This window comes from Tenrec ecaudatus, chromosome 4 (genome assembly GCF_050624435.1).
Source record: "Tenrec ecaudatus isolate mTenEca1 chromosome 4, mTenEca1.hap1, whole genome shotgun sequence".
NCBI lineage: Eukaryota > Metazoa > Chordata > Mammalia > Afrosoricida > Tenrecidae > Tenrec > Tenrec ecaudatus.
The window spans coordinates 99,429,855-99,455,880 of record NC_134533.1 but is presented as its reverse complement, the minus strand read 5'-3'; the positions used below and the strand labels follow the sequence as shown (position 1 = coordinate 99,455,880).

Genomic DNA, 26,026 nt, shown 5'->3' with positions numbered 1-26,026 from the left:
AATGACTGGGAACAGGAAATGCAGAATAAGTTATTGGTGCATTGAGGGGATTGTAGTACATGAGGTGAATCAGAATGTGTGTGAACTGATGAATGTAAAACTGATGACTTGCTCTATAAATCTTTGCACAATTCACCATGAAAAGTTTTTTTTTAAAGCATCATGGTTTGATTTGGAATTCATGAGCTCAATATTTCACTCTTTTGTTTACTAACCTTGGGGCCAGTTATTAAAATATTTCTTTGCTGTGGTTTCAGTGCTGATGTCATTGTAAAGAACAAACGAGGCCACCCAAGCCAAGCCTTGTTTATGGTGCATGGCCCCTAGCAAACCCGTACTGGTGCTGGATCATCTGATTATGATCAAGAAGGATTGGGCCTAAGCAAGTCCACTGTCTCCCTTCTGGTTGGAACTCTAAATAGATGTTTGGGCCTTATAACACATGACAGAATTTTAAATGTCTTACTAAATGCACACCTGTTTATTGGCCGTGGTGAAGACTACATTGAAGAAAAGCAGTAGAGCCCCGGTGACAAAGTGGTTTCATATTGGAGTGCTAACCGTGAAGTCAGCAGTACGAAACCACCAGCCACTCTGATAGAGAAAAGTGAGCCTTTCTACTCCCATAAAGAGTCATCGTCTGAGAAATCCGCCAGAGTTGTTCTTTCCTGTCCTCTGGGGTCACTGTGAGTCTATCTTCCTTGGACAGACTGGGAATTCTGAACCACCAACCTTGCAGTCAGCTCAGCCCATGGGTGCTTGGTTATTGGATAGGTAAGGTGTAGGCAGATAATAATAATTTTTAAAACAGTTATCTAGCTCTATGGCACCTAACAGTTTGCAATGCACTCTATATTAGAATAGTTTCATTTGATCTTTATAAGGAGCTTATGATATGGGCCAGGTGTTATTACTCTTATTCATGAGATGATGGAAGTGTGACTTGGAGATGGTGGCGGGGGTCGGGGGAGAGTCAGCGTTCCAGCTTCTGTCTCCTGAAATGCAGCGTTCTACATCAGAAGGACATGAAGACAGACTCCTTGCTTCTCCATCCATCTGTCTCCTACATTTCTCCATCCGTCTCCTACATTTCATCATCCATCCGTCTCCTACATTTCTCCATCCATCTGTCTCCTACATTTCATCATCAGCTCAAACAGTTTCATGAGGGAAGCCTTCCCTAACTCGGTAAACACAATATACCATCCCTCTGGTGTTTCCAGACCCTCCCACACTAACTCCACGTAGCACTAATCACTCTGCCAAGTTAGTGGCAGACTACTATGAGTCAGAATCTATGGAAGGACCATGGGTTGGGTTAATGACTTCCCAATCTCTACTACTCGATTTTCCGTTCCTAGAAGGCTGGGGTTTTGGTTTTGCTCCATGTTGTACCCTTAACATCTACCGCAGTAGCTGGCAATAGGGCACCATTAATATTTCTTGCCTTGAACAGAGAGATATTAGGGGAGTTCCTAAACTAACAGCATAGAAAGTTCAGTGTCTCCCTGTTCACAGATAGGAGTCCTGGTGGTGTAGTGGCTATGTGTCAGGCTGCCAACTGCAAGATCAGCAGTTTGAAACCACCAGCCGCTTCACTGGAGAAAGACTAGACTTTCTACTCCACTGAAGAGTTACCATCTTGGAAACCCACAGGGGCAGGTCTACTCTGTCTTATAGGGTCATTATGTCAGATTCAAATCAAGAGCAGTGAGCTTGGTTTGATTTGGTTCACAGATAAACTTATGCATTGGTTCCAGGTTTCTACAAAGTCAAGTACACTATTTTTGACTTATCAAACTGATTTTCACCCCCAAAGTGCAACATGGACCTCATTTACATTGAAAATTTCAGCCCAGTACCTTAATTTTTATATTGCCATATCTTTAGGAAAACAATATTGGGTGAGTGGATAGAGAACTTTGAGTTGCTCATCCTGAAATTAATATCTAGGTGCTTCACTAAATTTTTTCATTGTTAATTATCCATCAGACTCATAGATACAAACACTTTTCATAAATGATGGCATAGACAATACCATTAGTTTTTTTAAAAAAGAAAACATTTGTCAATGTTTTAAAACACCTTCCAATCACAAATGTTGGTTCATTCGTATCATATGTATAATATTCATGTTTGTGTCATGCTTACCTTTGTGTGATATTAATCTAAGAAATCAGACTAGGAAAAGAGAATTTCTATCAAAAGATCTTTGGAAAAGGAGGATGCATCACTTCATCGGTGTAATCTCCTTACACTCTTATTCTGTGTTTTGGATTTTTTTTTTTGCATTTTTAAGGAGCTCTGCAGAGATACTAAGACAATAAAAATGGACAAGAAGCAAGCAGTTGATAGGGTCAAAAGAACATGCTCTTCCTAAAAAACAAAGCAAATATTAATGATAGCTAACGTATATTTTAAAAAATTTTAATCATAGGCTTATAAGCTGTTAAGTCCACTTCTAGGAGGTCAAATGGCATTTAAAAATGACCTCTGAAGTTTGGCTTACACTTTTAAGGTTTGCTCCAGGCTCAATATGATACCTAAATTAACCCTTGATCTTGATCTCTTTGGAACATCCAACAGGATTTTCTGGCGGCGCCAAGTGCACTTGACGGCCGGAGTCCGACCCAGCACTATTACCAGCTCCTTCCCCCAGCTTATGTCTAACGTGGATGCAGCTTACGAAGTAGCAGACAGGGGCGCAGCTTACTTCTTCAAAGGTACCCCACTGTGTTTCCATTGCAACAGCTCCTCCGGCAGGGTGTGGACTGCGACCCCCGTGTTCTGTGACAATGACTCAAACAGTATGGAGAGCTGAATTTTTTATTCTAGCCTAACCTGGTGCCCATGGAGTTAGAAGCCTTGTCCCAATCTTCTAGGAGCTCCGCTTTGATAGACACGGTGCTCGCCACTGCCTAAGTAATAAGAGCTGATGTGAAGTAAGCCACGCCCTTGCTGTTATGTCATGCCCAAAGGCAGGTAGAAGCGGAGGGGCACCCACGACTTCAGGAGGTAAACATAGGATGCTGAATCCTGGCCTAGATGTCTACAAATTGAATCACTTTGGGAAGTTATCTCGCTTTCCTGAACCTTGGTTTCTTTCTTTATAAAGTGATTATAGGAATATCAATCTTGACACTATCTTGGGACAATAACTTGCCAGTGGAAATAATCCAATCCATGGTAACTAGCATGTTTTGCTAGTATTTTCTTTTGCTATTATTTTCTTGATGCTGAGAGATACAGATAGGAGATAGGTGCAAATTGAAGAGCTTAATATTGGATTGCTTGTCCCTTCTTTCTCATAGCTATGACCAAGGTGAAATAATAATTGAAAAGTATCTTTTTAAAACAATGATGCATTTTGAGATAAAAATTGTATCAGTATTATCGTTTCTGAGGCATTTTTGCCTCTAGAGAAAATGTGAAGTCCTTTCTTGAATAAAACACTTAGTTGAATTGAACAGGCTCAGTCTCCGATTGGGCAAATGTCTCCTGACCTTGCCTCGCTTGCGATCCTGCACAGGCATCTCCAGCTGTGAAGCGCATTAATAACATGGTGCATAATGTTTATCAGCCTCAATGTCTGCTTTCAGGTCCCCACTATTGGGTAACAAGAGGATTTCAAATGCAAGGTCCTCCTCGGACTATTTATGACTTTGGGTTCCCCAGATACGTGCAACGAATAGATGCTGCTGTCTACCTCAAGGAGGCCCAGAAAACCCTTTTCTTCGTGGGAAACCAATACTACAGGTAGGAAGTTCCTGTCTATCTTTTTGATTGACAAGATGCGTTTGTTGGCGAGGAGAACAATCCTTTGCAAAAGAGAAGTATGAGTTCATCGATTGTCCCTGGCCATTGGGGTGTCATTTACAGAACTGTTCACTCTGTTTTCAAGACATTAAACCGGGCAAGTGATGAGTGAAGCCCTCACTAAGCCCACTGTTCTTTGGGATGCCAAACATCCTGGTGGGTCAAAGCACTCCTTACCTGGATGCCCAGTACTGATCCAACAGGAAAGCCCAAGGGGAGGGCAGCGTCTGCTGGGAGGGAGGAACAATGCATTCTGGAACACTCCATAATTTGTGCAAAATGGGTGTGTCAGAACTGTGAGGCACTTTGGAGCAAAGTTCTCCTGAAATAAAAGGCCTTTTAGCTAAAATGAAAAGCCCTTCTCTAGCTATCAAGGTTTGCCATTGTCTTCCAGCCAACTCATAGTATCTCCCCCAGTTTGGAGAGGAGAAAGTAATATGACTAGAACACAGCTACCTTTCATGAGAAGGAAAAACTATTTTATGAAAAATACATGCCAAAGAGCTGTGGGTCCTCCCCCTGCCCCCTGACTGAATCTCCTGAACCACTCATCAAAACCACAGCAACAACCTCACTGCCGTCTAGTCAATTCCAACTCAGAGAAACCCTTACAGCGGACCTAAAGCATCCTGTTTCCGTCCACAGCATGAGGGCGTGTTTGCCCTCCTCTGGAGGCCAGCATTCCTCTGCGCTGAGTCCTTCTTTCCCTACACGGTCCTCTCAGGCCGCTCTGCAGAGATGCTGGGCTTGGTAATTTGTCGTGATGGTGACACAGAACTCACAGACAATACTCACAATTAAGGAAGTTCATTGGAGGAGCTCTGGTGGTGGAGTGGTTACCATTGGGTTGTTTGTTGTCTGCAAGGTTAGCAGTTCAAAACCACCAGCCGTTCCACAGAAGGATAGGGTTTTCTACTCCCATAAAGAACTATAGTCTCAGAAACTCAAGAGGTAGCCCTACCCTGTCCTATAGGGTTGCCATGAGTTGGCATCAAATCAATGGCAGGAACTATTAGGGGAGTTAACAGGATCAGTAAAAGTCAGGATCAGTAAGCAATCAGAATACAGGCATGGGGCCACAGCACCACCACGTCTCAGCCCACAACCACATCTCCTCTTGGTCCTCAAGCCTCTCAGCCACGTCTTGGCTTCTGCTTTCCAGGACCAGGAAGCCTATCTGTCTCACCAATCTATAGTCTCGCTGCTGCTGCTCTTGTTCTGTCCTGTAGTCTCTGTGCCCCAGCCTCTGGTGCCTCCGGTGTCTCCGGTCTTGGCCTCGGCCACTTCAGACAGAGATGTGAAAGGTGCTCTTCCAGTGGTCCTGGCATTCTCTCTCTGCTCCGGCTTCCTAGGTGGCTCATCCTGATCGCCAAGGGTATGGTGACGAAAACTGATGGTGCCCTCTATTCATGGTACGCACACTCTATGTGTGTACTTGGGGGAAGTTGTAGAGACAGAGGTAGACGAGTGGTATGAAGAAATTCACGCCAGCACACAGGTGGCGCCATGGTTGTCAGTTCCAGTCCAGTATTTTTTTTGCCTGCCCCCTCAGAGCTTCCACCCTGAAACAGAGTAATAGTGATTGTGCTATTTGTTGAGGACATGCTATTTGCTGGATCTCTGGGTTATGTGTTAGCCTATTAAACACATGGAATCACAGTACTGACATACAACGAGAGGAGTATTGAGGAAGTGATTCCCATTGTGAGCTTTGAGAAAATGAGCAAGAGAAATACATGTATGAGTGTGGGCGGGAGGATTTCTACTATCATTTTTATAATTATACATTTAGTTCATGTGTTAAAGATTGTTCATGTGGTAACGATGTGACTCTCACTGGAAGGAATACCCACTCTTCCATTTTTTCCTCTTCTCTACGTATGATGTCCTCTTCGGACTGTGTGCCACCACCTGTAGTGAAACATGCACCTAGAGCCAGGCATGTTGAAGGCTTAACAACTGAGACAAGAGACCCGAGGAGGGCAGACATTTAAAAGCCTCTGTAAATGTGAGGTTTGCGGAGAAGGGATTCTGTAATGACAACGATCCCTGCTGGCCCTAAAAGAAGCAGGTCTTCATCTTTCCTATTGGGCCACTGCATCCACTAAGAAAATGCCCTCCGTAATCTAGAGGAAACAAATTCAGAGAAGACTGGCCCTTAGTGCAAGTGTTAACGAGTGCATTTTCAAGGGAGAAGGAGAACACATTAGGGCTATGAAATAGTAACTTTTCACATAACTGAGAATATTGGGTGAAGCCATGGCTGGCATACACCGGATATTCAATAAAGATAATGCTTAAAAAATAAAATGAATAATAAACAGATGTGATAGAAAATAATTGCTTAAAACACTGTGATAATGAACCAAATGAATGTTTTATATAACATCACACTCATGCCATAGAGGTCAATCGGACACATAGCAGCTCTGGGGGTGCAGTAGGCTATGCACTGAACTTGCCAAATGCAAGTTCGGCCATTTGAACCCACCAGCCATTCCAAGGGAGAAAGCTGAGGCTGCCCCTTCCCATAAAGATTCACAGCCTCAGGAACCCAAAGGGACAATTCTGTTCTGCCTCATGAGAAACGACTGCTTCGACCTCAATATTCCTTTGAGGGCCATCTGAGAGCCAAGTAGAATTGGATTGTCTATTTTGAATACAGTAGGGTTTCCGACATTAGACAGAACCCACTGTGTTTGACAAAACATAGACAGTCCTTTCAGCCAGGCACCTTTTGTCCTTCACACATGCAAACACGTACCCTGGCACTGAGGAATACGAGACAACCCTGACTGACACTTTGAGCGTTCAGAACAAGCAACTGGATCAGCCCTGCTAGTCAGGCCCTTGTGTTTGCACATACAGAGCTCACATGCTTAGCTGGGCCCTGTGTATGTGGTACCTCATTGCCCTGTGGTGTCCTATATTAGTTAGATATATTGTATTTACCTACTAGTAATAGAGTCCTAAGAAAGAGAATACCAAAAATAAGAAAAGTGACCAGAATATCATTAGTATCACATGCAAGTAAAAGTTTGCTGAAGATCACTCAACAATGGTTGCAGCAGTATATTGAGAGGGAGCTGCCAAAGGTTCAGGCCAAATTCAGAAAAGGACACGGAGCAAATATCATTGCTGATGTTAGATAAATCTCGACTGAAACAGAGAATGTTGACTTGTGTTGACTTGTGTTTAATGGACTGTGCTAAGGCACTGAGGTGTGTGGACCATAGTAATCTATGGATAGTCCTGAGAGGAAGGAGAATCAAAGAACAGTACGTTGTGCCCATGTCAACCTGTCCATGGATCAAGAAGCAGGTTGAAGAACAGAAAAGGGGAATACTGCATGGTTTAAAATCAGGAAAGATGTGCACAAGGGTTGCATCCTCTCACTGTATTTATTCAATGCATATGCAATTCGAGAGGTTGCGTTATATGAAGTAGAAAGTGGCGTCAGGATTAGAGGGAGACTTCTTAACAACCTGCGACGTGCAGCTGACACAACTTTTCTCACGGAGAGGGAGGAAGACATAAAATACTTTCTGATGAACATCAAGAATCGCAGCCTTCACCATGGACCACAACTCACTGTAAAGACGACCAAGATCCGCACAACTGGACCACATCAGGGTAAATGGAGAAAAGACTGAAGTTACCAAAGCTTTCCTCTTGCTTGGATCCGCAATCAGTTCTCATGAAAGCAGCAGTCAGGAGATCTAAAGAGGAGTTGCATTGGATAAATCTGCTGCACATCCCTCTTTAAGGAAAGGCAACGGTGTCACTTTGAGGACTAAGGCAGACCTGACCCAAGACATGGCATTTTCGATTGCCTCATACTCGTGTGAAAGTTGGACATTGAATAAAGAAGAATGAAGAAGAAATGATGCATTTGAATGGTAGTGCTGGTGAAGAATGCTGAAAGTACCGTGGACTGCTAAAAGGACAAACACATCTCTCTTGGAAGAAGTCTGGCCTGAGTGCTCTTAGAGGCAAGCATAATGAATCTCACACACTTTGGACATGTTGTCAGGAAAGACCAGCCCCTGGAGAAGGGCATCATGCTTGGTAAAGTGATAGGGCAAGCAAAACGGAGGAAGAGCTTCGACAAGATGGGTTGGCCCAGTGGCTGCATCGGTGCGCTCAAACATAGCAATGGTGAGATAGAACATGATTGAGCAGTGTTGGATTCTGATGGATATATAGTTGCTATGAGTCCGTTCAAGCCCATAAGCTGCTCCTAGGGAGGCTTTGTGCTCCTGTGGCCATGTACAATCTCAGAACACACGGGGGCATTCTACTCTTTCCAAAGGGTTGCTGTAAGAATTGGCTTGATGCCAGCGAAAATGAGTTATGACAGGGTGTTAGGTCTTATATGTTTGTACATTCCTCTAATTCTTCCTTAGTCTCACCCAGCTTCAGTGTGTGACACTAACAATGTTGCTAAAGAAGTCTCTGAATATGCTTGTTGGTAGGGAAGTCCTCCAAGAACTCGCAGGGTTTGGGCCTAGTTTCAGTGAATGAAGTATTCTGAGAAAACCACACAGAAACTTCCTCTACCAAAAGCTCAGGGTTTGCTGGGGAGCAGATGGGTGCAGGCCCAAAGAGGGAGAATGTACATCAGCATACGAGGAACTTAAGGGGCGCAGCTCTAGAACCACAAAGTGAAATGCAGAAAGGAGCCTTTATTAGGAAGATGTTATTACATGCTGTATCATCAGATAACGCTGGTTAAACATTGCCCACAGGGGCTACTTCCCCATTTGTCTATTTACCTTCGTTCCTTCTTTTCCCTGTCTAGTAAGCACTCAATAATCTAACCAGTGTTTCTCCCTTCATGGCTAACTTCCTTCTTTGGATATTCTCCATCACCCATGGGTCGCAGAGCCGTGACTCTAACGAGGGGCTTCTGGGTATTGCAGAGGTGTCATCCACAAGCTGAATCAGTGTCTTGGGACTTTTATGTAAAGTTATTTTCAGATCCACAGATCTCAGCCCCTTTCCATCCTATCACCACCCCAAAAATCATTCTCTCTACACAAAGGCATTGGAGCCATCACTGGTGCAAAGTAAGACAAAATCCCCCACATATCTCCTTCCTAGATATTCCACAAACACTGGAAATCCTTCTTTTTATTTAAATTGTTACAGTTAGTTTTAAGTAGACTTGGTGGCACAGTGCCCAAAGAGTTTGGCTGAGAACCAAAAGGTGGGTGGTGCAAACCCCCCAACTGCACCATGGGAGAAAGGTGTCACAGGCTGCTTCCACAGAGACTGTCAATCTTGGAAACCCATGGGAATGTTATAGCCTGTCCTGTAGAGACTCTAGGAGTTGATCGACTCAGTATCAGTGATTAGCTTTGAGGACAGTTAGTTGCCACAGGGAAATAAATAGCATATTGTCAAACTAAGGAAGGTAAAGAAATGTCCCAAACTGAATTGTTAATGCCTTAAATCAAAACCAAACAAAAAAATTGTTATCCACTACACAACCACCATATTCAAACTACATTTGCAAAGCTCTTGAACTAGACCCTCGACGCACAAGAAAAGGCATAGAGTTTGGCGGTAAACAGTATGGGCAGTTGTAAAAGAAAGGCGCTGTTAATCTTGGTTCTACCAGCAATCATCTGGCAATCTGGACCAGCTCTCTGTCTCAGTTCCCTCGTCTACAAAATGGAGATAAAAGGAGCATCACATCATAGAGTAACAGGTTTGAATGAAAAGAATTTGAAATGCCTGGCGCATAATAAGCACTCAATTCATGCTGGGTGGTGTTAACACCCCAAGCAGGTCTTGCACTTGAGGGTAGATATATAAGTCAATAAGTAATAACAACTCGAGTGTCTTAGGCACCTGATTAGAAGTCTGCAGAGGGCTCACTGGGGCAAAACAGAGAGCAGCCGCCAGCTCTAGCAAAGGTGCCAGAAACGAATTTCACAGAGAAAGTGATAACTGAACTAGTTTGAGAATTGAGTAGGAGTTTCCTAGACAAGGAGGTAGAATGGGGAAACAGGAAGGCTAGCTTCTAGGCAGAGAGAATCGCTGACGCAGGGTACCGATGCATGAAATAGCCTATGTGTGTGAGAAAAATTAGAAGCAATTCGGTGTGACTAGAAAGTGAGTTAAAATGATAGATGGAATCCAATGACAAACAGAATGTAGAACTTGGAGGTGGCGGGGTGCTCTATGCCTTTCTAGGGCATTCCGTGTTTATTCTGTAGAACAGAAAGGCATCTTGAATGTTTTGAGTATTAGAACAATCCAAACAAATTTGTTTTCCAAAACTTTTGCTTTAGCACCAATGCCATTGGTTTCAATGGGGGAAGACTAAAAGCCAACTATGACCAAATTAGACCAGAGGATATATGCAAATTGTTCACAGAATACTTTCAATAGTGCATAAAAGAATTAGATAGAAGACCGCAAAGAAAACAGAAACTAGATTAATACTATGAATCAAATAGTCCTAATAGACAATAGTAGAATGCTCAACCCAACAACAGAATATACATCCTTCTTACGTGCCCAAAAGACATGCTCTAGTCTATAAAAATAAGTCTCGATAAATGTGCAAGGATCAAAGGTTTACAAGGTTATCTCCTCTGACTACATTGGAATAAAATTACTGACTACCGAGTCAATACTGCCTCATAGTGACCCCCTGGAGGTTTCTGAGACGGTAACTGTGTAAGGGAGTACAAAGCCCAGTCTTTCTCTTGCCGAGCTGCTGGCGTATTCGAGCCTCCAGCCATGTGGATCACAGCCCAATGCATAACCACTACACCACCAGGACTTCTCTAGAAATCAATAGCAGAAGAAATGCCATCAACTCACAAAAGTAAATATGTGGAAATTAAACAACACAATTCTAAATAATCCATGGTACAAAAATTAAAGCAAACGAGAAATTATAAAATTATTTGGGGAAAATGAAAATGAAGACACAATATAAGACTTATGAAATACAGCTGAAGTCGTGCTTAAAAGGAAATTTATAGTTGTAAATGCCTATAATAAAAGAAAAAATAGATTTCCTATCAGCCAATTTTCTACCTTTAGAGCCTGAAAGAAAAAGAATAAGCTAAACTTAAAGAAAACAGAGGAAAAATAATAAAGAGGAAGGAAATAATTAACTAGTAAATGAAACAGAATAAATAAGTAATAAAGAAAACCAAGTGGGTTAAAAACAAAAGAAAACCAAGTGTTTTTATAAAAAGTTAGCAACATTAATAAACATTTAACTATACTGAACAAGTTAAAAATAAAAGATCAAATTATTAAAATCATGCATGCAAAAAGAAAAACATTATTGACCTTAAACAAATAAAAATAATTATAGAGGCATGCTATGAACAATTATATGCCAAACTAAACCTATAAATTTAACTCAATTCCTACCAAAATATCAGCTTACTCCTATCTAGAAATTACAAGTGACTCTAAAAATCATATAAACTTGCAAGGAACCCAGAATAACAAACAAGCAAATGAACAAAAGCTTTAAAAAGTCTAATAAAATTGAAGGGAACACATTTTGCCATCTCAAAACTTACTATAAAGTAACAGTAACCAAAACAGTATAGTGTTGGCATAAGGATAGACATACAGATCAGTGTAATGAATGGAAGGTACAGAAATAGATCTTTGTATCTTTGATTTTTCTACAAGGTTTACAAGGTCATTCAATAGGGACAAATAGTCTCTTCAACAAATGGTGCTGGGGCAATTGAATAGTCATGTGCAAAAGAATAAATTAGAATCCCCACTTCTGGCCAAAAGTAAAAATTAGCCCACACTTGAGTGAAGGCCTGATATTTCATATAGTTACAAACTCTCTGTTACAGATGATAATTTAAACGACATATAAAATGTGTATGAAAACTTTAGGGTAGATCTCTATCAGCTAGGACTTGACAATGGGCATTTAGATATGACACCAAAAGCATAAGCAACAAATTGAACGCTATATATTGTACCTTATTAAAATACTAACTTCTTTTATTTAAAAGAACACTGTCAAGAAAGTGAAACAATAACCTAGAGAATGGGAGAATATATTTGCAAGTCATATTAGAGAAAAAGGTTTTTTATATAGAATACATAAAGAATACTGACTTAACTCAAAAATCACCCAGATTAGGCATTTCTCCAAAGGAAATATATAAATGACAAGTAAGCACCTGAAAAGACACTCACCATCATTAGTCATCAGGAAGGATGCTAACCAATTCCACAATAAAATTTTACACCACCAGGATGGTGATAATTAAAAGCCAGATATTAACAAGTGCTGGTGATGGTGTCGAGAATTGGTACTCTACTTGCTCTGCTGCTGAGAACGTAAGTTGATGCAACCACTTTGGAAAGTAGCCTGGCAGCTTCTCAAAAATGACTTCAGAATTACCATTTTACCCAACAAGACACTCCTAGGTAAAAAGAGTTGAAGACGTGTTCACACAACAGCTGTCCATACATGTATGTACATGAAGGATCATGGCAGCATCATTAATAAAGCCCAGAGGTATAAATAATGCAAATGCCCATCGACTGATGAATGGTATACTCATCTAAACCCCACTGCGATGGGTGTCAATTCTGACTCACAGAGACCCTGTATGGGGTTTCTCAGCTGACGGTCCCATGGAGTGGCTGGTGGGTTGGAACCACCAACCTTACAGTTAGCACGCTACTTCCCGGACTCTTTATACTTATACAGTGGAGTGTTATTTAACCATAAAAAGGAATAAAGTATGGTACATGCTACTGCATTGATATATCTTGAAAAAAATCTAGTTATGATTCTGCTTACATGAGAAGTCTAGAATCATCAAGTCTATCAACAAAACAGATCTATGGAGACAAAGGAGACCTACTGGCATAGTGGTTATGCATTGACTGCTAACCACAAGGTCAGTAGTTTGAAACCACCAGTCACTTCTTGGGAGAAAGATGGGACTTTCTACTGTAGAGTGACAGTCTCAGAAACTCACAAGGGCAGTTCTACTCTGTCCTATAGGGTGATTATGAGTCAGCATAGACTCATTCGATGGCAGTGAGTGAGATAGAGATGGAAAGTAGACAAGAGGTTTCTATGACTTGATAGGAGAATTAACAGGGTGACAGCTAAAGAAGACAAGATTTTTAAGTGGTGAATATGTTCTGAGATTGATTATGGTAATTATAGTATAACTTAGTGCATATTAATAAAACAAATGTTAAATTCTTAAGGGAGAAATAATTAAATTCTTAAAAGAGAGAGACTATTATAATAATCATATCCCAGCTGATGAGTTTGGGGAAATGGTGGATTTGATTGCCATCCAAGTAGAAAAGTAAGGTCTTGGTGAACGATTAGGTGGGGGACATGTCTCCAATATTGGGGTTTAGATTTGCCATCTAGCGATTTTTCTTTGCACTTCTTATTTTGTTTGTTTTTTGGAGGGGGTGTTTTGTTTTGATTTTTGGTCATTTTATGGAGGGCTTTTACAGCCCTTATAACCATCCATGCATCCACTGTTTCAAGCACATTTGCACCATCTAGTGATTGTTCACCCAGTGTAACAGGAAAGCCACAGTGGAGAGAATAAAGAGAGAGAAGCTTATTTCGTGCTCGTGGAGTTTGCTGTGGCAGGGGGACCTCAGAATGGAAGTGCCCAGAAGCGACCTGGATGTACAGTCTGCAACTCAAAAGAGCACAGGCTGGTGGGGAGGACAGGAAATTCACCAGAAAACCAGGTTGCAGATTCGGCCATATGAGAGAATAAGCCTGCCCAGAAAGAAGGGAGCAAGGCTAGAATGGGAGGCTCATTGTGGAAAATAAGAATAAGAAAGAAATCCCAATGTCATCACAAAAAATAACCATTGTAATAGTTTGTCTTCCGTCACCCTGCCTTTGGTTTCCCTCCCCACATGTGTCTAGTTAAATACGTAAATTTGTCTCCTGACATTTTCCACTTAATATTTTAACCTGGATATTTCCCCTCATGGTTACAAACTCTGTTCCAGAATGTCCTCTGTCTTTGGCTGTATTCCCCATGAGATCTGAGGTGGACATCTTAGCTTCTTGCTCTTCTCCTTTTTTTTTTTTTTTTTTTTTAATTCTCGGCCAATCTTCCATCCCTCTCAGTCCACTGCCCTTCTCTAGAACAGATAACAATGGCCATCTCCACTGTGAAAACCACATTATTCCTGCAGAGTCACTTATTAACCTCACAGAAAATCTCGGGTTTCCATTTAATTGCCTCACCCCGCCCCCACTACACACAGGGCTCCTTGAATGAAAGCGCATGTCACAGACACCTGAGCAGTGAGCGCACTCTCTGTCAGCCGTTCTCCCAGTCGCTAAGTAGTCTTCAGCTGACTCACTCCCCCGAGCAGCACTTCCAATGAGTCCAATGGGCATCAGTTATATCAATGATGCAATAGAGAGGTTACCACAAGCAAAACACCAGAGGTTCCTCACAAATCTAAGTTCTAAACATATGTATTAAAGTACACAAAAAAATGCAAGCCCTTGACCACAATAATCTCACAAACAATCCGATGACAAAGGTGGGAGTAAAGCAGGATATCTGAGAGACGACATCAGACATTTGTTGTTGCTGTTCTGTGCCATGCAGTCAATTCTGATGCATGACAATCCTAGAACACAGGGATAACACACTGCCCGGCCCTGGGCCAGCCTCACAAGCGCTTCCAGGCTGGCGCCCTTTGTCACAGCCCCTGGGCCAGCCTCTCGTGCTGAGGGCCTTCCTCTGTTTTGCTGCCCCTCTCCTCTAACCAGCATGCTATCCTTCTCCAGGGACTGGTCTCTCCTAACAACACGGCCAAATAATGTAAGTCTACCGTATATACTTGAATATAAGCCGACCCGAGTATAAGCTGAGCTACCTAATGATTACCTGGGAAACCAGAAAAACTGACTGACTCGAGGATAAACCTAGGGTGGGAAATGCAGGATGTGAATTAACACAGAGACCAGAGGAGAGAGATGGAGCGCAGCCACAGACACATCCTTACCAGTTCAGGGGCCCACGTAAGTGAATCAGTACGAGTGCTTCTGCGAATTGGAACCGTCCACGTCATAGGACGGCTCTGATTGGTTAGATGTGAGTAAACAAACATTCAAAGCCCTGCAGTGTCAGCGGGGCTTTGAATGAACAGCGGAGAAACGGCAATCACCCATGAGATGTTACACCTCGCTGGGGTGCCACTGACCCATGTATAAGCCGAACCCCAGTTTTTCAGCACATTTTTTTTGTTGAAAAACTCGGCTTATGCATGAGTATATATGGTATATCTCGCCATCCTCGCCTCTAAGGAGCGCCCTTGCCACACTTCTGAGAGAGATTTGCTTGTTCACGGTACTTTCAATAGTAGTCACCGGCACCACAATTGAAATACACCAGTTCTTTCTAGGTATCGATTGTAAATTTTAACTGTCAGCAACGATGTATTTAATCTCTACATCCCGGACCTTAATCAATATCTAATGATGAAACAAATATAAGCAGAGGAAATAAACATCGTTATATGTTAATCATTTGGGGAGGGGTATTTAGTTTTCACACACAAGCCTTTGTGATGAGAAAATGTATATAATGCGCAATAAGCATTTATTTATTTCCTTAAGGTTCAAATGCAACTAATATTTGTTGGTGGCTTACTGTGTGTCAGGAATCATACTAGATAATTTCTCATATTTTCCCAATTGCCTTCTCAATAGTCCTGAGAGGTGGGTCTTTTATCTCTATTTGACAGTTGAAAATGTTGTGTCCTAGAGAAATTAAGTGATCAATTCAAAATCATAGGTAAAAGGTAATCAATTGGAGTATGTCACTTGTGTTCCCTGAATGCAAATTTAAGTCTTTTCAATTCAGAAAAGACTTTTATCATCAGTCAAAATACCTTTGACCATATTTTCATCTTGTCATATAATTTCCTTTTCTGTTTCACTCTTGACAAACTCTTTCAAAGCTCCCTGACATAGAGTTAATTTCTACTCTTATTGATCCTGTAGGGCAGGATGGAACTGCCCTTGTGAGTTTCCCAGAGGGCAAATCTTCATGAGAGCAGGCAGTCCCACCGCTCTCTTGCAGAGTATGTGGTGGGGTCAAACTGCTGACCTTGTGGTTAGCCGCCAGACAGGTAACCCACAATGCCACCAGAATTCCTTTCAACCTGTGGTAGGCCTTCTTAATCTTAATCCCTTCTTTAACTAAGATTTATTTCCCAGAATCATCTCCAAATTTTTCTCTCTTTTAGTCACGCTTGGTCAGCTCACCAACCCTAGCAGAACATTATCTTAACAAATTGTGTTTAAAAATTAGATAGATATTGAATTCTTCTATGATTCAGCTCCCAGGTGAAACCACAAAATTCATACAACTCATACTAATAAACCAGAGTTGATGGTTTGTGGGTCATAATAAAATGCAAAGGCTTGGTGTCGGGCTGCCCAGGTGCCCACATGTGCTCAGCACGCCCAGGTGTGTACATGACTCGTGTCTTACCCAGAAGAGAACTGTTTTCCAGTTAAACTCTGAGCCATTGGACTGTATACAAATAGGTGGTGCTCTTTGCTCTATACCAAAAATACCCAAATAACTAAAAGCTAGTTCATCAGAAAGTCATCCACAGCAAAATAAGAAAAATAAGCCCAATAGCCTATTCTTATGTTAAATTCTCTTCTCTTTGTGAAATGATGAGAATAGCTGATATTTTTTGGATGGTTTGGTAAGGTTCTTACTTGGTAAAAAGAAAAATGGATAAGCCTGTGTTAGTAACAAAGTTCTTTTTGAAATGTTAGCCATCCTTGAAATCCAGGGTCCAAGAACGACTGCACAAACAGGCCTTGGCTTGAAGTGATAGCAATAAGAATCGATGAGTTTCCTTCTCCCATCGTTATAGACTTACTGTCAAAATTCTACTATTAGCGTTTCATTCTTTAAGAAGTGAGTAAGTTGTCATCTCTCCCCAAATGTCAGGAGTGTGTCAAACTGATCCTAAATTTATTGGGAGTAATGCTCTCTAGAATAGTAGTTCTCAACCTTCCTAATGCAGTTCATGTTGTGGTGAGCCCCCAACCATAAAATTATTTCCGTTGCTCCTTCATCACTGTCATTTTGCTACTTTTATGAATCGGGCAACCCCTGTGAATGGGTCGTTCCACCCCCCAAGAGGTCACGCCCACAGGTTGAGAATCACTGCTCTAGAAGCTAGTTATAGGATAAAGGGCCAAAGACATATTAGTAGAAGCAATAGATTATTCATTGCTGTAGAATCGTGCTGACAAAATGTGTGTCGTTATTGTTAGCAGAACTGTATTTTGGAAGGTGTTCAAGGCTTGACCTTGCTGAACTAGATTCCCGTTCCATCTCCCAAGATGAGATGCGGGTGGGTTGAAGAAGCATGGGGGGAGCCCACTTTCAAACATGTGTGGAGGTCAAGAAGTCGCACCCCTCCCCCCAAACTAAGCCCTCCCACCCCAGCAATCCCCAAGTCTTCTTTGATGTGAACATTGGGGGGCAGTAAGTTGATTGATTGTCCTAGAGTTGTTTGCAGATATTGTCCCTAAAACTGCAGGAAATTCTCGTGCATTATGTACTGGAGAAAAAGGCATTGGATCCACAACTGGAAAACCGCTCCATTCGAAAGGGTGTCCTTTCCATCGAATTATTAAGAAATTCATAATTCAGGGTGGAGACTTCGCCAATCAGAATGAGACAGGTGGAGAAAGCATTTATGGGTAAAAATTTGGAGATGAAAATTTCTATTATCAGCACGATCAGGAAGGTTTACGGAGCATGCCAAATGCAGGACCCAATACAAACGATGCTCAGTTCTTTATCACAACAGGTCCAGCTCCTCATTTCCAAGGTAAATATGTGGTGTGTGGCCAAGTTATTAAAAGAATGGGTGTGGCAAGGATGCTGGAAAAAATGGAAGCAAAAGGTGAAAAACCTGCCAACTTGTGCGTTATTGTAGAATGTGGAGAATTGAAAGAAGGGGATGATTGGGGAATATTCCCCAAAGATGGCTCTGGTGACAGTCATCCAGATTTCCCTGCGGACGCTGAGATAAACTTTAAAGATGTAGATAAAATTTTATTGCTAACAGAGGACATAAAAAAAACATTGGAAATACTTTTTTAAATCCCCAAACTGGGAGATGGCCCTAAAGAAGTATACCAAGTTGTAAGGTGTGTAGAAGGTTCCCAAGCCGTTATTGAGAAAGCAGATAGATCCAAGCTACAACCTATAGTTTTAAACTGTGTGCCGAACATTGGAGCTTGTAAACTGAAGATGTCCAACGGGCAGGAAGCAGTTAATAGTTGCGTGGAGGCCCTTGAACGAGATCCAGCAACTACTAAGGCACTGTACTGCAGAGCTCAAGGGTGGCACGGATTAAGAGACTATGATCAAGCACTGGCTGATCTCAAGAAAGCTCAGGGGATAGCACCTGAAGATTAAGCTCTCCAGGCTGAATTGCTGAAAGTCAAGCAAAAGATAAAGGCACAGAGAGACAAGAAGAAGGCAACTTATGCAAAAATGGTTGCTTAATAAAAAAGTGAATTTTGCTTAAATATTATGCATTGGCTGTATAAAGGCAATAAGAAGATTTAAGAGTGTTTGACTAATGTGTCCATAATGTTTCTTTTTTATGCTTTAGTTTCCCATTGTTTATTGTTTAGGAATACTTATTGATGAGGCCTCTTAATAAAAAGTGTCACAAAGTCCAAAAAACAGGTGTGAGGAGCAGCAGGCAGAGTGGCGTACAGGTGTTGGCTTCTCCATGCCCAGATCCTTTGCTGTGTCTGAAATTTCACCAATAAGAATCCCTCTTTTCAAAACAGAAATACAGGTGATTCACACACTTTTCCCTGTCCGTGGGGTTGCTTTCGTTCACTTCCCTGAAACAGCCACATGAAGGAAGGGAAAACGCTGACCGGAGGGCATGAGGAAGGCGATGCTGAGATGTTAAGGATTTGGACCATGAGATGCAGAAGGAATGACAAAGTGACCATAAGCCCTGTGGTCTGACCCTGGGAGACAGAGAGGGTGGCCCCGCGCATCCCGTGTGCAGGAAAAATGATGGAAAGCCTTGAATGCCTGGCCGTCTTTTGTCTTTACTCAGAATAGGGAAGTTAAAGAGGAGCTGTTATTACTAAACCTTGGTGTCTGTTGAATATACATGTAGGACTGGTTTTGGAAACTCAATGATCGTTTATGTTGTCTAACAGAAAATACAAAGGAACTTCCAAAAGAGTCCCTGGAAAAACAGCTTTAAGAGATCATGGATTTTCCCACACATTTTAAAGCTCTCTTCAGTGATCTCCCCATGGGGCGTGGGAGTCCTCGCAGGGCTCAGCTGCTAGCAGAGAAGGGGCTGAGGGAACCTCACCAGAGACGTGACAGCTTGCTTGCAGCAGGCCATAGCCATGAGCTGGACAAGCGTCCACGACAACTAACGACCATGTATCAGTGCCCTGCCCCCACCCACATCCTCTTTATTGACAGTTCTCATGACAGAGGAAGACGGAACTTATTTCCCTTTTTCTTTTTGCTTTCCGTAACTCAGAGAGCTGTTTTCCTCCTGGCCTAAAGAAAAGTTCTAATGACTCTCCTGGACAGAGGGCTTGGGGGCGTTAGCTTCTACTCTGCCCCCAAAACTCCACAACACGGTACAATCATCTGGTCTGCTTCAGGCTGGAAGTCTGATGCCTGCTTTCCATCAGGAAGCAGGTGTCCTCTGTCTGTGTGTGTAGTCATGGCGACAGGAGATGCAAATGGCAGGCGCTGGGAATGTGAGCTAGTGCCTGGGAATCGGCCCAGAAGCCCAAACCCCAGAAGAAATTGTCTGACTTTTTGGTGGGAAAGGAGTGGGGTGTCCATCCTGGAATGTCCAAAGGGAGGTCTATACTGATGAGTGGGCTTTCCCACACTAAGTGCAGCCACACTGTGGAGGTGAGAGCCTGCTTTGCCTTCAAAGCGGAATGTGCTGCAGACTCATCCCAGTATTTATCAGTCTGGAGAAATGTCTCTGAATGGGTGGCTGCTAACCCAGAAAAAGAAACCTGAATTACTAGCAGGCCAGTCACATAATCTTTCCAGGAAACAAATACAATTTCAGTAAATTAATGTATTTTTTAAAATAGACAGTCTAGAGCTTCTTGCTTAGCATCTGATGATCATTTACAAATGTTATCATCCATTCAACATACATTATGTTTTTAACCCCTATTCCATGAATACATAACAATAAACCTATGACTAAGTCATTCTCCCCTAAAAGAAAATTCCAACTATTTGCTGACTCAAGAGAGTCATAGATAGAGGACTAGAAAGAGAATAAAAAGCAGAGAACTCAGCTACTGAGTTGATGCCGACTCATTGCAACCCTATAAGACCAGGTGGAACTGACCTTGTGCGTTTCCTGAACCGTAACTCTGTATGAGAGAAGAAAGCCTCATTTCCTGCAGAAAGGTTGGTGGTTTCAAACTGCTGACCTTGAGGTTAGCAGCCCAGGGTGCAACCCCTACGCTGCAACCTGGGCTAGTTAAAATAATAATGAAGCATTTAAAATTTTATTCTTTTTAAAGATAATTTTATTGGGGGTTTTTATAGTTCTTTTGACAATCCATACATCAATTGTATCATATATATGTATATGTATGTGTATATATGTATATGTGTGTATATGTATATATATATATATATATATATATGGCCATCATTGTTTTCTAAACATTTACTTTCTATTTGAGCTCTTGGTATCAGCACCTCTTTTTCCCCTCCCTCCCCCACCCATCCTTGTGATCCCTAACTAAATTATAAATTATTATTATTTTCATATCTTTCACTGATAGCTGTCTCCCTTCACCGTGTTTCTGTTGTTCGTGGGAGGTTAGGTATCAACCGTGGCGATTATGTAATGCCAAGCAATACATCTGGAAATATTTGAGGAGACTCATGAGAGTAAGCCGCTCCCCTCCTAGGGGTCCAGAATCTTAGATGCCTACGGGAAGAATAAAGCAACCAGCTGCATTCAGGAGTTTCAAACTCGTAAGAGCCCCAAAGCTGCCTGAGTAAAACTACGCTTCATAATCTTTTCAAAGGCTGATTTTTTGAATTGGAGCTCTAGGTCTGTATTTCGAGATGCCCCTGCACGCACTCAAACTGATGAACAGTTAAGTGTGCCGACCATTCAGGAGCTCCCGTTACATCGTGCAGCTATGTGCAAAGTCAGCAGTTCCCCAACCACTCTGCCCGGGAAAGACGAGGCTCTCTGCTTCCCTGAAGAGTATGCCAACAACTTGATGGCAGTTAAATTGGGGTGTGCTTTGGTGCTATCCATTTGCATCACCCAGGGGCTCCATACTAAGCTCCAAACCTAATCCACTGCCATTAAGTCTGTTACAGCTCTTTGTGGCCCTCTGTAGGCTTTTCAAGACTGTAAATCTTTACAGGAGCAGACAGCCTCATCTTTCTCCCCAGGAGGATTTGAACCACAGAAATTGAGTTCAGTAATCCACCAGCTGAGTCATTTCAACTGTAACTATTCATAGGAGTAGAAAGTCCAGTGATTGTCTCTCGGAGCTGTTAGTGGTTTTGAACTGCCAACCATGTGGATTGCAGCCCAACGCATAACCACAACACCACCAGGAATCAGAAGCTACATATCTTTACAGGAGCTGATTGGCTTGTCCTCTTCTGAATTATCCCTGGTTAAATATGCCTAGCCATCCAACACCAATGAAAGCTTCTTATTAATATTGTTTATTAAATAATGCTTCTTCTAGCTATGATGAAAGAAAAAGGAAAATGGATAAAGACTACCCAAAGAATATCCAAGAAGAATTTTCGGGAGTAAATGGCCAAATAGATGCTGCTGTGGAATTAAATGGTGAGTATTTTCACAGAAAGCTATTTATTTGGGGTAAATGTGACAAGACATCTGAGCTCTGAAACACAACAACAGCTGCGAGCCTTCTACATGGGGAGTCATTACTTTCAAATGTACCGGCCAGATTATCCATAGAAAGAACCACTATAAAGAATATGTCGTTGTGGTTCTTCCTTTAAAAGAGTTTTAAAGTATAGATTCAGTCCATTAGTTGACTAGACCCTAAAGTCTACCCAGATTGAAATGACCTTTTTCATCTTGAAAAAGGCATATACTCAGAACTTGTCCAGTGACTTTCCCCACTCTACCCCCCGAACTCCTTAACTTTAACACGTCACTGGGAGAGTTGAATGGAGCTGACCTAGAACACTTTAATCAAATCCGAGGAGTCAGTCTGGCAACACATCCTTCTTGAGTATTTTGCAGACCTGGACATTGTTCAGGAATGCTAACGGAGTTTCAAACATCCCCTCATTTTTTTCAGAAGATGTCTTTGGAAAATATCCATTCATCTCCCACATATGAAATGACTAACGAACAAAACAATCTATAACTAGTATTGACTTGCCATGTAGTATTGTCCTCAGAATAATTGCAAAATATGATCTGGGAAACCAAAAGCCTAGAATGGATGGTGATAAGAGCTGGACGAGGCCCCAATAATTTTTTTTTTAAACTACCTATGTCAATGGCAATGCTTGAACGCTTCTGGTGGGACTTCAGCTGGATTTTGAAGATTGTCTGGAGATTTCACTAGAGAGGGGAAAGATTGAGGCATGGATTCCTGGAGGGAAACCACCTTATCAGGTGCATGAAGCAGAAGTGAGCAGGACGTGAGTGGACACCCTCCAAGGGCAGGCCATCCCGTGGTTGAAGCAAAGAGAGAACAATGAGAGATGATAGCAAAGTTGAGTGTCTGGTTCCAGGGCTCCGAAATTGCCAAGCAGAGGACTGAAGACCTAGAACCTGACCGTTGCTCTCTGGGTCCTCCTCGAGAATGTTGCGTTTATAAATTCCGTCATTTACATGTCGGCAAATCTTTTCTGGTAACCCCAATCTCACCTTTCTCTTTTAGGGAACATATACTTCTTTTCAGGACCCAAAGCCTACAAGTATGACACCGAAAAGGAAGATGTGGTTAGTGTGGTGAAATCGAGTTCCTGGATTGGCTGCTAAAGAGAACAGTCTGGTCTGTCCCAAGGCATGAACATGACGACAGGCTGCTGTAACGGGGATTAGGGAAGGAAGCAGGATGTGGGATAGGGATTCTTCCCACAGCCTTTGATTCGAAGGGCAATTCAGAGTTCATTGAAAATAATCATGCGCCTTAATTTTATCACAGTTACGTATGAAGAGAGTCAATCCAAATGAAATGTTCATGCAATGGCCAAATTTATACAAAATCGGAATCAACACTATGCCCTCTCCAACTAGACATCCATTGTTTTGTGTCTTGCTCAATAGCCTGTGGCAATTGTTTCATTTGGGTTTTATTCCTAAGAAGAATTCCACTTGTGAATTCTCAGCCATGTTAAATAGGACATGGCAGTACCTTATAAATTATAATTATTAGCCATTCCAAGCAGTGAAGTTTGTAACCTGAACATTTGTATGTATGGATATAAAGTTTCTCATTGCTATTTTGAAGCATACCACAAACAAAATGACTGTGTAGGGCTTAGTTTTTGTTGGTTTAACTCTGTGTGTACTCACTGCTTTCTAAGATTTGTTATGTTCAGCAAACTAATTGTTACACTAGGCAAGAGATGGGAAGTTTACAACATGCACGCTTTCCACAGATGCCAGTAAAATAGAACTTTTCCTCGTTTCTCTTCTGTTTGTATTTACTAGCTTCTATCAAACTTGATTTGGCAACAAATTTATGTTCCTGTGGAAAGCTATAATCCAAGAGATTCTTTCTCATGAGTCTAGAGACCCAGAAGACACTGCAATAGTAACTCACTGTTTCCTGCCTCCTACCAATAAGATCCTTAATACGGTAAATGTTTCACTAGAGGCAATTCCTCCATTTGTTTCAGTTTTTCTTCGTTAACCGTGTTTTTGTTTTGTTTTTCTTTTTTTAATTTTGTCTGCTTTAGTCTTCAGTCGAGATAGAATGGGGCTGTCATCCTTTCCACTTTTGAACATAGTTCTTTACCGTGTAAGTACTCTGAAACATCATTATTGGTTGGAATATTAAATATGAAATGAGCGCAGAGTCCCTCATACACTACCTGGCACGTGTGAACTGCTCAACAATTAGGTGCTCTTGTTACCTTCTTTCATTAAATGTGCTCATGTACTCACGATAAACATGCAGTAGTCAGATGAGAGCGACCTCCGGGTTCCTGGAAGCTTTCTCTTTGTTTCTGTCACCAGAGCGCAAATTTGGGGCCAGCCAGGTACTAGTGAAGATAAGGCTCGACGCTCTTGTGCGATACCATGCTGCCTCTATGGAGTAAGAAGAGTTATTTGCTCTTTTGAAACAGTCAGCTGAGGAGAGTTTCTTAGCACTAATCTGCAAGGAGGGAAAATAGGCTGGTAATTTCCCAGAAAGGGAAACATGGAGTCCCCATACGCCCCAGCATTTGCATATCTAAGTATATGAGAACATATGTTCACACACAAAAACTGGGTACATGAATGTTCCCAGCAGCATTACTCCCAACAGCCAACCCGTGGAAAGAGCCCAAGTGTGCATCAAGCAATGAACAAGTGAATAAAATGTGTTGTATCCGCACAATGGATCACCAGGAATGAAGGCCCAGTATGTGTCACACACACATGATGGACAGTGAAAGCATCATGCTAAGTCAAAGAAGCTGAACACAAAAGGCCACAAATTGTATGATCACTTGTGTGTAATGCCCAGGGTAGGCATCTCTATAGAAACAATGAGATCACTTGTTGCCTTGGGCTGGGCTGGGGTGGGGTGGAAATAGAGAATGACTGTAATGTGTACAGGATTTCATGTAGGGGTGATGAAGTTGTTCCAAAAAATTATTGTGGGGATGAGTATGCAGCTTTGTGAATATACTGAGAGCCACTGAATTGTATATTTTAAATGAGTGAATTATTTGGCATGTGAATAATACCTCAATAAAGTTATAAGACCTGTTAAAAATAAACAAGGAAATCAAATGGTGTGGTGATCCACATAAGTCATGCATCCAGATTGCTATGGCCAGAGCCACCCGGCCAGGAATCCCACAGCCTGCAGACATCTCGGAGACCTCTCTCAGTCCAATGCCAGTCCAGGGCCACGTACCTCAAAGACACTGCAGTAAATAACTGAGTCTTTCTGACAGCAATGCAGCACGTGCCCCGTAGGTAGTCAGACGAACTATATTTAAACCTCAGGTGTCCTTTATTTGTCTGTGTATGGTATTGGTCAAACTCTCTAAGTGTCTTTGCACAATTGGAATAAGAATAAGCCTTACCTCTTAGGGATGTTGAGAGGCTTAAAAATATGAGTGAAATGATGCCCAGCTCTCAGAGTCGTCCCTGGTACTCTCACGGGCACAGTAATTGTTGCTTCTTCAGCAGTTTGGACGCATCGTGTTGAGCTATTTTACGGGCTTGGTATCGTCATGGACACAGCTGAAGACCTGTCACTAATAACCACTGACCTTCTGTTCTGGAGCCAAAGTTAAATCAATACCAATCAATTTATATTTTCAATAATCAGATAATAAGCCGACTGAGGTGAACCCTCTAAATGCCTTTGCTCCCTGCAAAAATGCTCCCTCTAAACCACCATCCCTTTGCTGAGTTGGGAAGTAGTAAGCTTTGACAAGATGTCATCTCTCTAGGACAGGAACCAGTGATGGTGTTTGTGTCATCGCTCAACGAGACCTTCTAGATCATCATTCGATGCAAGAACTCTGGGCAGACATCATTTATAATCATTTCTAACACTTGGAATTATTGAGTGCAAGAAGGAAAGTGTTCTGTTAAGTAACACTTCAAGGCCAAGCACGGTGTATTTCCACTCTGGGAGTAAGATGAAACAAGACAGAATTCACTTTCTCACGGCCTCTGTTTACTGTCCTTAGTAACCTGAGTCTTAACTGCGTGTGGGCGTCCTAGGAGCCCCGTGGGAGTCTGCAAAAGGATGAAGAGACTCATTGGCGTGAGGTAGTTTCCTCACAGGGCCCCATATCATTTTTGGTGCTTAAAACCAACCCGTCCTCCACTGAGCTTTGGGGGCAATGGCAGAACTGATTTTTGTCTGCTGGGTTCTGTTCTTTTGACAGTTAACAATGGATTTTTAATTAGAATGCTGTGTAAATATATAGAAATT

The 26,026-nt window shown here is 42.0% G+C and overlaps 1 protein-coding gene and 1 pseudogene across 1 annotated transcript in view; both read left to right on the top strand.

Annotated features, from left to right (window-relative positions):
* LOC142447009 (matrix metalloproteinase-20) overlaps positions 1–23,037 on the top strand; it is a 52,994-nt gene extending 29,957 nt beyond the window's left edge. Inside the window, exons 7-10 of the mRNA XM_075548727.1 lie at positions 2,587–2,723; positions 3,600–3,756; positions 21,620–21,723; positions 22,799–23,037. Of these exons, the coding sequence (XP_075404842.1) occupies positions 2,587–2,723; positions 3,600–3,756; positions 21,620–21,723; positions 22,799–22,899 (499 nt within the window). The 3' untranslated portion in view covers positions 22,900–23,037. The remainder of the gene's footprint in view (positions 1–2,586; positions 2,724–3,599; positions 3,757–21,619; positions 21,724–22,798) is intronic.
* Positions 17,230–18,380, top strand: LOC142444302 (peptidyl-prolyl cis-trans isomerase D pseudogene; annotated as a pseudogene).
* Positions 23,038–26,026: the final 2,989 nt, after the last annotated feature.